Raw genomic sequence first — 16,308 nt, forward strand, 5'->3', positions numbered from 1 at the left:
CTGTTTGATATTCTTTTATGGTATCTTTAAAATTAGAGCTTTTTCAGAATCAATTGTATGGGGTCAGAAGGCACTTTTATTAAAATTTGATGGGTGGTGTTTATTTTAAGAAACATTTAAAGGAAATATCCAATTAAAAACTAATGCATGGTGGGGTCTAATTGAAAAGTGCCTTCCGATCTCCCCATACATTTATTTTAATTTTTGGAACAGCCTTCAGAGACTTGGGCCAAATAGTTAGACTGACTGTTACTTTTATTATGTTTTTTTTTTACAGCAAATTAAAGTTTTATTGTTTTGTACTTCAGATTCAAGTGTTCCTGTTGTAACAAAAAATTTCTACTCTGCCTTCACAATTCTCTAGTAAATCTTTAGAATTTGTTGGGTAAATCCCAGTAAGTGATGGTCAACAGCCTATTTTGATTATTTAATAGTATATTTACCAGGTAACTGAGACAACTGTCCAGCAGGTATCATCAGTCTTGCCCCTTGGTCAGTCTGTTGTATCTGTACTGTGATTGGCTGAGTGGAAACAGGTGTCTGTCCAGCTAAAATAATAACCCAAACATTTTACTATCAATTTTTCACATTATTTCACGAGATTTAAAAAAAAAATGTCCTTTAATGTTCACAATATTGAAATGTGATATCAGAAAAATCAAGTGAAACTGAGTTACTGCTCACTAATGATACCCAGCCCAAATACTTGATGATAAACAGATGGTTGTTAAGTTATGAATCTGAAAACCCATCGCAAGGCATAGCTGACTTATATAAATAGAATTTAAAGTGGGGTATAATTATCTTAGATAAGATCCAGATAGAGGTTTTAAAGGGATATAATTATCTTAGATCAGATCCTATCATCCAAACAAACTTGTAAATCTGTAAAGCATTATTATAAATTCCATGGGCATGTTTATCCTTTGTGATTCTTACCAGACTGAGGAACCACTTTTGTCTGTAGTTTGTTGGTCTGTACCACACTTGTGACTGGCATACTGGATGCCACAGTGACCAACCCTGGTGTAGATACTGTAGTTACAGTGGGTGTCATCACAGGAACAGAGGAGGCAGGGTAACCTAAAATACAAAGTACTATGAAATTGACAAACACGTTCGAAACACCTAAAACTAAGTAATAGATTCAAAGTTAGAACTGTTCTAGAGTTTTTAATCATGTACATTATATACTGCCATGATGTGGTATGTTACTAGATTTTATGTACGAGATGGCTCATACCACAACAGTACTATTACTGTGTGTTAATACTTACACCTCGTAAGATTCATCGATCATAGTACAAACTGAATGGACATATCACATGCATTGAGATACTTAAGTTTATGATACACTTTTCAATTACTATAAAGGATTTTTCCCTGGAATTTGTCAATGGATGAAATGATTTAGAAGTCAGTCATGTAAGGCATGAAGGTTGAGAATTTTTAAAGATATTTTCCCACTTAAAATTGGGTTTTTACGTCAATCCAACACAGATTATGACGTTTTATCAGTCTTTCAAATTGTTTAAGACATAAGCAATTGAAAAGCTGAACATGTTTAAGGTCTAATAATCTCTAGTCCACACAGATGCAAGACATGTTTTTGCAATATTGATATAGGTATAGAAATGACTTGAACTGTTCTAGAGTTTTTAATCATGTACATTATATACTGCCATGATGTGGTATGTTACTAGATTTTATGTACGAGATGGCTCATACCATAGCAGTACTATTAACTGTGTGTTAATACTTACACCTCGTAAGAGTTATCAATCAGTTCAACCAGAATGGATTAAATACATTCATTCAGCTAAATAAGTTTATGATGCACTTTTAATAGTGCAAGTCCATTTTAAATCATTTGTTAAAGTTGTATGGTTATTTCTATAATGGACTTTTCCCCCCATTTGCCAATGGATGAAAGGTTTGAGAAGTCAAAGTCATGTCAGGCATGGAGGTTTAGAAAGAGTTTAAGAATACTGTTGTATACGTTACAGTTAAGAAAGAAGTGTAACTCATCTGCTTCACCACTGTCAAACATTTAGCATTTTTTTTGTTCTTCAAGAATATTTACAAAGCATTCTCCATAAGGAAGATGATTCTTGGAGACAATTTTTAGAATATTTCAAAACATTTGTCAATCGAAAACAGATCTTGACATTCTATCGGTCTTACAATTATTGCGAATAATGCAACTGGGTGAGGTGAGAATCACAATAATTTCTGAATTAACAGTATCGGATAGTTATCTCTCTTGTCTCAGGGAAATACTCCATGGCACCATCCAATTTCTCTTTTTATGGGTGATATAGGTGTACTGATGGATTAAGTTTGAACTGTTCTAGAGTTTTTAATCATGTACATTATATACTGCCATGATGTGGTATGTTACTAGATTTAATGTACGAGATGGCTCATACCACAGCAGTATTATTAACTGTGTGTTAATACTTACACCTCGTAAGATTCAAGAAGAATTACATATCTTAGTATAACCTAAATAGGTTTAGTACAAAATAGTCATTCAGTTAATAATAGGCTTAGGATGCACTTTTTAATAATGTCAAGTCTATTCTAAAACTTTGGATACGAGTTTTGAAATCAAATACATTGTTTTCAAATACAGAAAAAAACTAAACACTAGGTTTTTGAAACTACCCATAAGGGTGGGTCTTGGCCGTCTTGCACGGTCGAGGTTTAACAAAACACATTTACAAACTGAAGTCATTTAACCTTGCAAAAAATTTATGGTTATAACTATTTACATTTTTTTTATTCGTCCATGGAAGAAAGGTTTAAGGAATGACAGTCATCATGTTCATGCTAGGCTTAAAAGGTTGTGAATGAGGTCACAACCAACACTGTTTTATGAAGTGCAGTTACAGTACATTGAATGAAATGTGTTCATAAGCATGATCTCTAGATTATTACCAAGATATTTTTTCATGAACTTTTCTAAATGTTTTTAACTCATTGAGTCAGATATTACAGTATCAGATAGAAATGACTTGAACTGTTCTAGAGTTTTTAATCATGTACATTATATACTGCCATGATGTGGTATGTTACTAGATTTAATGTACGAGATGGCTCATACCACAGCAGTATTATTCACTGTGTGTTAATACTTACACCTCGTAAGATTAAATACAACAAGAATGTGTCCCAAATACACAGATGCCCCACTCGCACCATCCTTTTCAATGTTCAGTGGACCATGAAATTGGGGTAAAAACTCTAATTTGGCATTAAAATTAGAAAGATCATACAACTATTATAAGCAACATGTGTACTAAGTTTCAAGTTGATTGGACTACAGCTTCATCAAAAACTACCTTGACCAAAAACTTTAACCTTAAGCGGGACAGACGGACGAACAGACCAGAAAACAGAATGCCCCTCTACTATCGTAGGTGGGCATAATCAAAGAGCAGAAAGCTCTGAGGGATACGATTGCCATATAGTTTTCATTGACACATGTATAGCAGTTCTGCCAACTTTTCATTAAGCAAATTCGTGAGATTTGGCCAAAATAGAAAAGATCAAAGAGGAAAAAATTGATCCAAGGATACTGCTGCAAAAAAGCATGAACATGCGTGAGTCTCACACATTTTTGGCAGCCCTGGCCTTGATAGTCCAAATAATTATGACGTCTTGAAAGGCTATTATATTTTTTTTTCTTTGACGCCTTACTTCGACGTCGAAGTAAGGCTTCAAAGAAAAAAATTCTAATAGCCTTCCAAGACGTCATAATTATTTGGACTATGGCCTTGAAGGCTTAAAACTTTGCTCGGTGCTTGGAGCACAAAAATCATGCTCGAAACAAGAAATCAAGCAATTTCATTGGTTGATTTTCGAGTATGAGTACAAAAAAACTGACTCGATAGTTTTATGACCGCAAGGCCTGGTACAGCTGGATAGTATTATTTTCAAAACTAATTCAACTGCACATGCAAAGGTAATATAAATCCGAATAGTCACTCAACTTTAAAAATAGCTAATCCCAGATACAAGTGTATGAGCAATGTACTTATTGTGTTTTATTTGTGTGCTATCAATTCCAAGTTCACTTTCCACAGCAGTCACTGAGAGAGAGAGGGAAGGTATTTCACTTCATAGTTCGAGATTACTCTGATGTCCGACGGCTGATTTGCCAGACAAGCTGGGACCGTGGGGGACTTTTATGCTAGTATACTTAAACAGTCCCAGTCCCATATATTATATCAAGTATTATTGGATGCCGAATTGAATTTTAAATAGGTGTCGATTTGACTAGTTGCCGATTTAACCAGGTGCCGATTTGACTTGTACCCAGTAATCTCGGGACAATTCACTTCGTATCTTATCACCGTTAATTCTAGGAGGAACCCCATTTCCCAGTCCCGTATATTATATCAAATATTATTGGATGTCGAATTGACTTTTAAATAGGTGCCGATTTGACTAGATGCCGATTTAACCAGGTGCCGATTTGACTTTTTCTATGGGTGCCGATTTGACCAGGTGCCGATTTGACTTGTACCCAGTAATCTCGGACTATTCACTTCGTATCTTATCACCGTTAATTCTAGGAGGAACCCCATTTCTAAATCTTAAATTATTAATTTCCTTTGGGTCAGTGGGCATGAATCCTTCCGTACACACTCCTCTGTTTAAATTGAGATCGTTCTTAATATAATACGACGTTTATCGACATCTAACGAGTCAATTTTTTCTTGACGATTTTGACGGGAAATACTTCTGAAAGGGAGACAACTCGAAACGATAATATGGAAGACTCCATTTCGGCTAAAGGGGTGTTATAGGTAAAACTTCATTGATTTTATATTTAAATGATGCATATGATTTTAAATTATGCAACAACATTATTAAACCCTCAATAGCAGGCAGACATAGAAAGAATCCAATGAGTTTCAAATTAATTAATAAGCGGGGAATCCAGAACAACCACTCAATCTGATACCCCTTGAAATCAAGAAAACTATACGCATGCGCATTAATACATAAACAAACCCACGACTTGCGATTTGGAACAAGAAAGTTTATTTAATTTATGATATGATGAATGAGTCTCAATTTCTTCATGAGAGTACAGTATCAGTTTCATAACGGTAAAATATAGAAAAACTCCACTTCAGTTCATATATTACAGAAATAGAATTATCGGATTCAAAGAACTCTCGCATTTATCAAAACTGGGGAATTCCCTCTGACGTGTTTCTAAATTTATAAAAACACTAAATATAAATACTGCTTAATTCTGATTTTCCGTGTTGTTAAAAACTCGCATATAAGTCAAGGGAAAAATCAATCATGAAGATTATGAGAAGAACATTACAGGAAAGTTGTTTACGTTCAATCCTTTTGCTTGTTTTTACCCTTTAAAGCAAGACAATCATAAGAATCTGAGATGTTGCTGAATGTTTAGAATAAAACGGTTGACGTGAGGGAATGAGCCCTGAGTCAACGGTAAAAGTCTACAGATTGCTTAAAAGCAATCGTATCCCAAAAACCAATAGAGAGAAAATAGTAACTTACCACCATTGGACATTACAGTACTTGTAATTGCTGGTGAAGACCTTCCACACTGAAATAAAAACAACACATTTAAAATCTTTTGAACAGTTTAATTATCCATATATATATATGTGAATAAGAGTATACTTCAATGAGACAGAAGCCCAACACAAAAACTACAATGGCATCTTTAGGTCATAATATAGTCTCCAGAAATACTGGTGCCTGCCTATGCAGAGGTAAACCAGTAGTTCTAACAATAGATTTAAAGTCTGTATCTGATATTGCGGCTTAATACAGTTTACTGCATTTAGCGGATTATATCAAGAGTTTTATTGTTCGAGAGTTTTTCACACCACCAGCTCATATAAAGCACTAGAATGCTATCAAACCTCGATATATCTCATCTTAATGAGTGTGTGTACATATCTACTGATTAAACCAGCAAAACTGAGCTACTGCTCATTGATGATACCTAGACTAAATACTTGATAGTAAACAGGAAGTTGTTAATTGATGAATTTAAAAAACATCACACAGTATGGCTGAATTATATCAACCCTGAAATAAATTTCAGAAATCCTTATGATGTAGTTCCTAAGAAAGATGCAACAAAAAATATTCAATGGATGGACAGAAAGTCAGAGGTAAAACAGTGTACCCCAACTTTTTTAAAGCTGGGGTATCATAATATCATAGATAATGATGTCAAAACAATTAAACAGATGGTAATGCACGACCTTTTATCAACTTTTTGTATTCATTTGGACAAAGGTAGATGTGAGGTATAAGTATACACAACTCCAACCAACCAAAGAATGACAAAGTTCATAAGCCTAATAAATAAGTTCTTTATAACATGTTACCTGTTGGAAGACACTTGGAAATGAGGTAGGCTGAAGTTTTCCTGGGACTGGTCGTTGTTCACATTCCTCCACATCATCTATTTCTTCAATCAACTTTCTACTTGTTTGCAGTCCCCTTACTCTATGAGCAACAAATGCTGGTAGGTTTATCTCCATGTCAGCTAAGCTGGGGTATAAACTGTACAAGTCAATATCCTAGAAGAATAATAACAAGGAGATCTTTAAATCTTATATTCATATTTATAAAATAAAGCAAAAGGAACATAAAACTGTTTTATCTGTGCGCTCTTAAGATTCATATTCATTCTGATTTGTGGTTTGTATCTGATATTGCGGCCGAATACAGTGTACTGCATTTAGCGGATTATATAAGAGTTTTACTGTTCGATAGTTTTTCACATTACTAGCTCATAGTAAGCACCAGTATGCTATCAAACTTCGGTATATCTTCATTGTTGCATATATTAATATTCAATACTGTAAATTCAGAAATTAATGTGAGGTTCTTATTATTGTGAAAAATGTGACAGAGCTGTAAACGCAATAATTTAAACTCGCATATTAAATATTTTATATGAATTAAACAGGAGTTTTCTGAAAATCGTAAAAATTAAAATCGCATTTAAGTCTAAAATCACAATAACATAGAGATCATTCATCATCAGAAAATTTGTGAATATTGATTCCCTCCATTCAAGATAAATGTTTTGGATTAAGAATACAGTGGACATATATGCATACAAGATAAACTGAGCTATTACAAACTAATGAAATCAAAATTCAAAAGTGTTGGCTCAAGTTTGTAGCTATTGCTATTGGAAATGCAAGTCAGCTGATTAAAATGGCAGTAAGACCGACATAAAGATGTATGACAAAACAAATATTTTATAGATACAAGTTTTCAATAAACCAGTAGAACATGAAAGAGGCTAGTGTCACAAACTATAGTCTATGTCAACTGGTCGACAGCAAGAGTGAGGGACCGAGACAAACCAGTACTTATAACAATAGATTTAAATCTGTATCTGATTTTGCGGCTTAATACAGTTTACTGCATTTAGCGGATTAAATCAGAGCTTAACTGTTCGAGAGTTTTTCACACCACCAGCTCATATAAAGCACTAGAATGCTATCAAACCTCGATATATGTTCTTAATGACAATCAGTATGCATATAGCTACTAATTAATAATTTGTCATTTTACTAATTTCAATCTATTACTTTGCATCATCAAAGGAGACGAAATACCATTTTCACATCATTCCAAGAAGACTTATTTATATTCAAATTTATTCATACAATAACAAAGTATTAGTAAAGAAAGTATGAGGTAAGATTGCACATGCAAACAAAAATTAACTAACAAATTATACCTCAGAGTAAAATAATTTTGGTTGTCATTTGCAGTAAATATGAACTTTTTATAAAAGTAAAAGCGAGGAAGACTAAGATGAAAATTAAGACAGAACAAACCTTTGAAAAAAAGTTTTTATCAAACATGTAAAAGAACTTCAAAGGAACTGAAATCCTACCACACAGAAGAGAATTAACAGATAAAGCTCTATGCCATATATCAAAGTAGAACTTTTTAAAATAAATGTATAAATAATAATTTTATCATTTGCATCGACACATATATATTAGTTTTTGACAAATCAGCTGTCATAAATCAAGGAAAACATAATATCTCAAAGTAAGGCATAACCAGATGAAGCCCTTTGACATGTATAAAGAAGTTTCGACTCAAGTTTCTCATAAATGTTGAGCAAGAGAGAAAGGGGCAGATGTAAATCCAGAAGATCTTTTCTTAAAAATTTTAAGTTTGTATCTGATATTGCGGCCTAATACAGTGTACTGCATTCAGCGGATTATATAAGAGTTTTACTGTTCGATAGTTTTTCACATTACTAGCTCATAGTAAGCACCAGTATGCTATCAAACTTCGGTATATCTTCATTAATAGTACATTAAGTAAAAGTCTACATAAATAAGTCAATGCATTGTCATGCCAAATCTAACTCCACTTTTAATTCGAAAGTATTTGAAAAACCCATGAAATTCCAAATGGTTATGGGCATTTCTATGACAGGTCATACTACTGTGATGGCTTACCCTCAATGGATCATATTCTAAAACCTTCAGAACACATGAAGATGTACGATAACATATGCCCTCCGCCTGGAATGGTGAAATAATTGGTCGTGGATCAAACAAGCTTGGATGGTTACAGACTTTTCTCAACTGCATCAGTACATTGATGACTGACATAAAATGTCCTGATTGTAAAGTTTCTCTTGTTCTGAAATAAAACAAAGGTTATTAAATGGCTGTCTGGACAAAATTAATTTTAAATGGCTATTCAAATCATACTGGCTTGTCTTGTCGGACTGGAGATTAATCGTTTCAGACACAAAATTTTCCTCTTAATTGGCTGCTCCAGTAGAGAGCTATAATAACTTAAATAGACAGACATAACACATGTAACTAACATTGCTGATCTGATACAGTATACTGCATCTGATGGATGATGTTAGTAGTTATGTACGAGGACTTTCATACGCAACATTTATCAATGTTCCGTCTTTACTGCCTCAAAAAAAATATACATTGTCAAGATTTTTTTTTTTTTAGAACCAAGTTAGAATGATCAAACATTCAACAACATAGGGACAAAATGCAGGCTTTTATGCAGCTTATGTTTATGGATATCAATCTCCTATCTAAACATTACTTACGCTCCTTGAGACATGAAATCTTCATAAAGGTATCTCTGTCTTTTGGACAAGTGACACATTACAACATGTTCAAATTTCTTAGGCATCTGTTTCTCAACATCACATTTTAATCTTCTCAATAAAAATGGCCTTAATACCTGTAAGTAAGTCATCTTGTAAGTTTGCATATCAATACAATAACATATTAAACAGAAATAAGTGGAGAATGTGTCCATGGGACAAACATGGATGCAGCCAATGTGCTTGCATATAAAGGGTAAGAATGGTAAAAGTGATGCTACCCAAAGTTGAACTTGATCTGTGTTTTGTGGTAGTAATCATTATGTATAAGTTTTATAACAATGATAGTGGTAAACATGATTTCACAAACCAATTCTGGGACATATGTAAAGTTTGACGGACTGACATAAATGTACCTAACATTGCTGATCTGATACAGTATACTGCATCTGATGGATGATGTTAGTCATTGATGTACGAGGACTTTCATACGCAACATTTATCAATATTCCGTCTTTACTGCCTCGATAAAATATATCTTTGTTTACATAAAAAACATCAGTAAACCACAACATAGCAGGAGAATAAGTCAAATCTTAATCAACAGCAGCTGATTATACTTTTAATCAATGTTTCAAAGAGAAAATGTAGAACTCCTAAAACTTTCTAATGAAAAATGTGTACTATACAAATAAACTGTTCAATTTAAAACATTCAGGCAATTCATTTCACCTGTTAAACCTTGTAAACTTGTAAAACGGATAGCTCCTTTTATATTTTTTTAATTCTGTCAATATATAATAGAATAACATTTTACCTTGTGTAGCCTTCTGATGAGACTTTCATTGTATTCATGACTGCCTTCTATCATGCCAGTTAATGGGTTAGCAAACCATTCCTTGAATTCTTTATGTGACTGGAATACATGGGGCATAAGGAAATGCATCAAGGACCACAACTCCATCAAACTGTTCTGTAGAGGGGTACCAGTCAAAAGGAGTCGCCGCTGACTTGAGAAGTTTAACAACATCTGCCATCTTTGGGATTTAAAATTCTTGATGTTCTGAGCCTGGAATATATAACATTTAACTTATATTAAATCAATCAACAACATCTTGTTCTACACTTGACAATAACAAAATCTGTTCACTATAACAGGGCTCTTTAATTTTTTTAATTTAATTATCTTATTCTACTCCACAATGTATGTCTACTATGACAGGACACTTCAATACCACTGAACTGGACAAATGAAGCGTTTTAAATAGTACTTTTGTATACCCTCTCTTGGTACCCAATTTAGAAACTTGTTCCTGGTTGGTTGTGAAAAGGGATTTTGCACATGTTTTCAGACAGAAAACAAGTTCTAATAACTAGCTTTCAACATGTGAACAATTGTTTACAGATTTTTATGTGAATGTAAATTTTTTTAATGTAGTAAGGTTAAGAATTTTAAGGTTAAATCTGATTTATTAGCAATTACATAACTAGTATATATTTGTTTAGGGGCCAGTTGAAGGACGCCTCCGGGTGCGGGAATTTCTCGCTACATTGAAGACCTGTTGGTGACCTTCTGCTGTTGTTTTTTTTCTATGGTCGGGTTGTTGTCTCTTTGGCACATTCCCCATTTCCATTCTCAATTTTACATAGTTAATGGATGGAAGCTGTTTTGATTGAAATATTTCAATTATAAAAGTCCAAATGGTCCTTGTTAGCATGCTATGTGTGTTTACTATGACAGGACACTTCAATACCACTGAACTGGACAAATGAAGCGTTTTAAATAGTACCTTTCTATACCCTCTCTTGGTACCCAATTTAGAAACTTGTTCCTGGTTGGTTGTGAGATAGGGACTTTATGCATGTTTTCAGACAGAACACAAGAACTAATAGCTAGCTTTCAACATGTGAGCAATGGCTTACACATTTTTTTGTGATTTTTTTTTTTTTTTAATGTAGTTAAATTATCTTTTTAAAGCAATTTATAAGGTTAACGTTAGCATGCATTGTGTCTACTATGACAGGACACTTCAATACCACTGAACTTGACAAATGAAGCGTTTTAAATAGTACTTTGGTATACCCTCTCTTGGTACCCAATTTAGAAACTTGTTCCTGGTTGGTTGTGAAAAGGGATCTTGCACATGTTTTCAGACAGAAAACAGGTTCTAATAGCTAGAACAGATTTTTTATAAAAAAAACCCATGCTTTTAACATGCGAACAATCATTTACAGATTTTTATGTAAATGTATTCTTTTTATTTTGTAAAATCCGATTTATTAGCAATTGACTTAGTTAAAAGTTCCATGCTGTTTGAATTTAAATATTTCAAATTAGACCACAAGGTCCTTGCTTAATATGCTGTAGGTGTCTACTATGACAGGACACTTCAATATCACTGAACTGGACAAATGAAGCGTTTTAAATAGTACCTTTCTATACCCTCTCTTGGTACCCAATTTAGAAACTGGTTCCTGGTTGGTTGTGAGAAAGGAATAGTATTTGTCCAAGTAACTATACTAGTTTCACCCTCAGTAAATTTTTGAGATTATTTAAAGGAATACATTTATTTCGAGTCAAGAAGCTGGTATTAAAATATCAATTTAAACATTTATAAAATAGTTCTTTTCATTACCTCTCTTGGTTTCCAATCTAGAAGATTATATAATGGCCAATGAAAAGATTGAATAAACAGTCTTTCTTGGTACCATTCAGAAGGTGGAACTTCAATGGTTGAATGGGTTTTACACATGTTTTTTGACAGAAAAAGTATCACATCTAGCTTCCAGAGAATGATTTTGAATCAATCATATTCTTTTTAATGAAAAGTTAGTTTCGAGGTTTTTAATTGAATAAAATTAAAGTTTGTTGTATGCATCTTTGATGGACCATTTTCAAATTACCACACACTGTTATAATGATCCTTACTGTTGTGGTTTTGCTTAATTTAATACACAGCATCTGTGAGCAAGCACTATGCATGTCTACTATGACAGGACACTTCAATACCACTGAACTGGACAAATGAAGCGTTTTAAATAGTACTTTGGTATACCCTCTCTTGGTACCCAATTAGGAAACTTGTTCCAGAATGGTTTGTGAGAAAGGGATTTTATTACTTGCAATAACCTAAACAGTACATGTAGTATATACAACTGTTGTATATTCAAGCATTTGAAAAACAAAACCTTCACATACTTACATACTCTTTACTTTGATGCCACACTTTTGCAATAATGCTATTCCATTCAAAATTCAAGGAACATAGGAAATTCAAATAAACAATGTAATACATGTACGTTGTTCCAAGTTGAAATATATCAGCTCACTAAAATTGCTTCTATTTTCAAAGTGGCTTCCCTTGGTTCCGAGCAATTTTTAATGAAAGTCACAAACATTTGTCAAAAGGGAAAAGTAATGGGAGCCATCACAGAATAAGTAAACAGGGATGTCTAAAGTAACCCTTTTTTTTTTTAACATGATCAATTGAAGGACAAAAGTAAAGGGCTTCCGTTATCAATCATGAGCACAAGTACTAGTTAGCAATAAAACGAATATTTTGTAACTAACATTGCTGATCTGATACAGTATTCTGCATCTGATGGATGATGTTAGTGGTTTCTGTACGAGACTTCTCTTACGAAACATTTACCAATATTTCGCCTTATAATCTCGATTTATTAGAATAATAATGTGCATCTTAACCCTTTCAACGCTACACAAAAAAAATGAAAAATGGCTGCTGCTGCTGCATTTTTTTTTAGTTCATTCATTAGAACAGTATTTTCCTTTTCAGACTGCTGTATCTTTTTTATTATATGAGATACAGAGAAAGTCATTGCATGAAAAATGCTCAGGAGAGCATGAACTGTAATGTTAGGCAATTATTTTACTGAAATTTTTGTCAGATTACCTGCGTTTTCAGGTAATTAACAGGTAAAAGGTGTAATTTATTACATTTGTGTTGAATTTTGAATAAAAACTACTTTTAGTCTTCATTTATTTTGTTGTTTTATCTGCCATATTGTAAAGAAGACACCAGTTGCCCGATTCCGTAGCGTTTTGTACCATACATAACGTTTTATGTAATCGTGGCACAAATAAATAGCTCCGTCCTAAAAAATTTCAGTCAACCTCCGTTTTCCCCCCTTTTTCTACGTCTCGTAATGATCGATCAAATCATATTTCCCACACGAATTTAATGTAATAAACACATTGAGATAACAAGAAACCTTTTAACTAATCCTCGTTGTTAGTTTCGCCAAGGAAATGCTGAAATTTTTCCATATTTACAGCTTCGTTTCCGATTTCCGCCATTTGCATTTGTCAAAATATTTGTTTTTATTTTCCTTCTATTTTCCTTCTACTGCATGATTTTACTATAAAAATTGTCGGGATTTCAAGCGCAAAAGAGACCTTGCATATCCTAGATTCAAACGAGGAAAAATTAGAGAGAACCCGAATGAAAACCGAATGGTTTAAGAGTCCTAATGAAAAATCCTTTTTCATCGCGGCATATGCCGCGAATAGCAGTGGCGAACGTCGTACGTCATCGCGGCATATGCCGTGTATAGCGTTGAAAGGGTTAAAGCTGTTTTTCCCTGAAAATGACTGCAATTTAATATGGGTACTTTTGTATACAATGTACTATTAATTCAAAAATTGTTGCATGCAATTATTGTTGCGATTTGTCAATTTAGACTAAATATGATTTTAATTTTTGGGATATTAATAAAAATCCCCTTTAAATCATAAAAAAAAAAAAAATTCAAAATGAGTTCTAATTATTGTGATAATAAGCCTGTCACAATTTTCTCAATAATTTACTGAATTTACAGTACACTGAAGACCAGTCTATTACCAACCTCATCTAAAATAAGATATTTCCACTTCTTCCTCCTGAAAGCCTGGTGATCCTGAATGACCAATTTGTAAGATGTTATACAAACATGGAATGCATTGGTTTTGGTCCAACCCTGAAAGCAGAAGAACATTTTTGTTGAATAACTTCTTTTTTGCTTGTAAATATTTATTTTCACATATTAAAAGTAGAAACATAAAAATTTTATTGCAGCAAGAGCAATATCATCTCTCTCCTTTGCGAGAGTTAACCTAAACACAATTAAATTAATAATAAATGTAACTAACATTGCTGATCTAATACAGTATTCTGCATCTGATGGATGATGTTAGTGGTTTATGTACGAGACTTCTCTTACGAAACATTTACCAATATTTCGCCTTATAATCTCGATTTATAATAATAATGTGTATACCTTAAAACAGTCAATCAGAAAATATACCTGAATTTACAAGTTTTTAAAAGGAACAATGGCGTTTTACTGAATTCAGTGTTAAGGTTTAAAATCCTTTTTAAGTTTTGAAAACATATAGTGAAGGTATAATTTTTTTCTTTAGTTGCTCAAGTCTCAGCAAACAAGTGAAACTGCGAGCTACTGCTCACTGATGATACCCCCGCCGCAAGTGGATAATATTAATAGTGTAAAAAAATGCAAGTGTTAGGTAAACAGGAAGTTGTCGAGTGATCAATCTGAAAACGCATCACACGGTATAGCTGACTTAATAGTTAAACCCTGAAACCAAATTTCAGAAATCCATGTATTGTAGTTCCTGAGAAAAATGTGACGAAAGTTTCATGGGACGGACTGATGGACAGACAGAGGTAAAACAGTAAACCCCCCTCTTTTTTAAAGCGGGGGTATAAAAACCAAACAAAGTTTGCAAGCTAGTCAGGAATATGATGTTCAGTAGTTGTCGTTTGCAAGTGTTTCTTGTTTTTTTAAATAGATTAGACCATTGGTTTTCCTGTTTGAATGGTTTTACACTAGTAATTATTTTGGGCCCTTTATAGCTTGCTGTTTGGTGTGAGCCAAAGCACTGTGTTGAAGACGGTTCCTTGACCTATAATGGTTAACTATAATAAATTGTGACTTAGATGGAGAGTTGCCTCATTGGCACCCATACCACATCTTCCCATATCTATAGGCATATAACCTCTTGATTTGCATGCTATATTATTTTAACTGTAACTGTAATTTGATCTAAGGCTCAAGCATACTAAACATAGTGTCCAACATATGATAAATAGCCTAAAGTTTTAAAATTGAAATGTAATCTGTGACAGGACACATTGTCCATATTTAAGATGATCAATGCGTTTTAAACAGATTAAAGTTAATATATCCCTGTCAAAATTCACAAAAGATATATTATCTTTCATGAGAGTGAGCAAGGGATTTAGTCTAAATTAGTAACTCCCTTTTAACTAATAGACAGACCTCTAACAACTTTACCAGATGGATCCTGGTTCTATCTTTAAGGAAAGGTAAGAAGATCAATCCAGAAATGTATTAAAGGGGCACTAGCTGTCAAATTCATTGTAACCGATTTGACTCAAGTTCTCATATTTGGTTTATAACAATGTAAAACATTTATCCAAACTATCAAAAGTCTAAAATAAACAGTTTACAGAGCATGAGGTAGATAATATATAGGTTCGTTTCGTGTGTATTTTAGTCCAGACGCCATCTAATTAACTATCGATTTGACCTCGGATGACCATATAAGCGATGTAAACAAAAATAAAGATACGAATAGATTAAACCAACACGTGCAATTGCATTTGTATAGGTCTGTTTGATTTTATTTTATAGATTAAAAATAGATGATTCTCATTGTTTTTAACCATATAACCAGATGCTCCGCAGGGCGTAGCTTTATACGACCGCAGAGGTTGAACCCTGAACGGTTAAGGCAAGTATGGACACAACATTCAAGCTGGATTCAGCTCTAAATTTGGATTGTGATTAAATAGTTGACACAGCATAGGTTTCTGACACAGAATGAATGTGTTCTAATGAACTTAAAATTTTTGTTTCTCTTAGAGCAATTCACTATGCTGTTGAATATTAATCCTCTCAAAAAAATGTTTAAAGAAATTTTCTTTTTTATTTATGAAATTTCAAATGAGAAAAATTGAACCCAATTTTTTTAATCACATCCCCCTTTCCCTTATTCCAAAACTAATCTCAATTAAAATTTCTAATGGAGTTTGCAACAATAACTACTCATTTAAATACATCATAAAATATTAAGATGTAAAAAAAACTGCTTGTTATCACTGAATGGTAAAGATTATTTTAATTTATCAGTTGGTAGT

The 16,308-nt window shown here is 33.2% G+C and overlaps 1 protein-coding gene across 6 annotated transcripts in view; it reads right to left on the bottom strand.

Moving 5' to 3' along the window:
• Nucleotides 1-16,308, bottom strand: part of LOC139528823 (helicase domino-like) — a 79,149-nt gene that overhangs the window by 32,181 nt on the left and 30,660 nt on the right. For all 6 annotated transcript variants that reach the window (XM_071325038.1, XM_071325037.1, XM_071325036.1 and 3 more), the window contains 8 exons: nt 13,994-14,104; nt 9,945-10,196; nt 9,128-9,264; nt 8,505-8,691; nt 6,393-6,587; nt 5,548-5,596; nt 940-1,083; nt 444-548 (listed from right to left, as the gene is read on the bottom strand). In XM_071325038.1, the coding sequence (XP_071181139.1) occupies nt 444-548; nt 940-1,083; nt 5,548-5,596; nt 6,393-6,587; nt 8,505-8,691; nt 9,128-9,264; nt 9,945-10,196; nt 13,994-14,104 (1,180 nt within the window). The remainder of the gene's footprint in view (nt 1-443; nt 549-939; nt 1,084-5,547; nt 5,597-6,392; nt 6,588-8,504; nt 8,692-9,127; nt 9,265-9,944; nt 10,197-13,993; nt 14,105-16,308) is intronic.

This window comes from Mytilus edulis, chromosome 6, assembly GCF_963676685.1.
Source record: "Mytilus edulis chromosome 6, xbMytEdul2.2, whole genome shotgun sequence".
Lineage (NCBI taxonomy): Eukaryota > Metazoa > Mollusca > Bivalvia > Mytilida > Mytilidae > Mytilus > Mytilus edulis.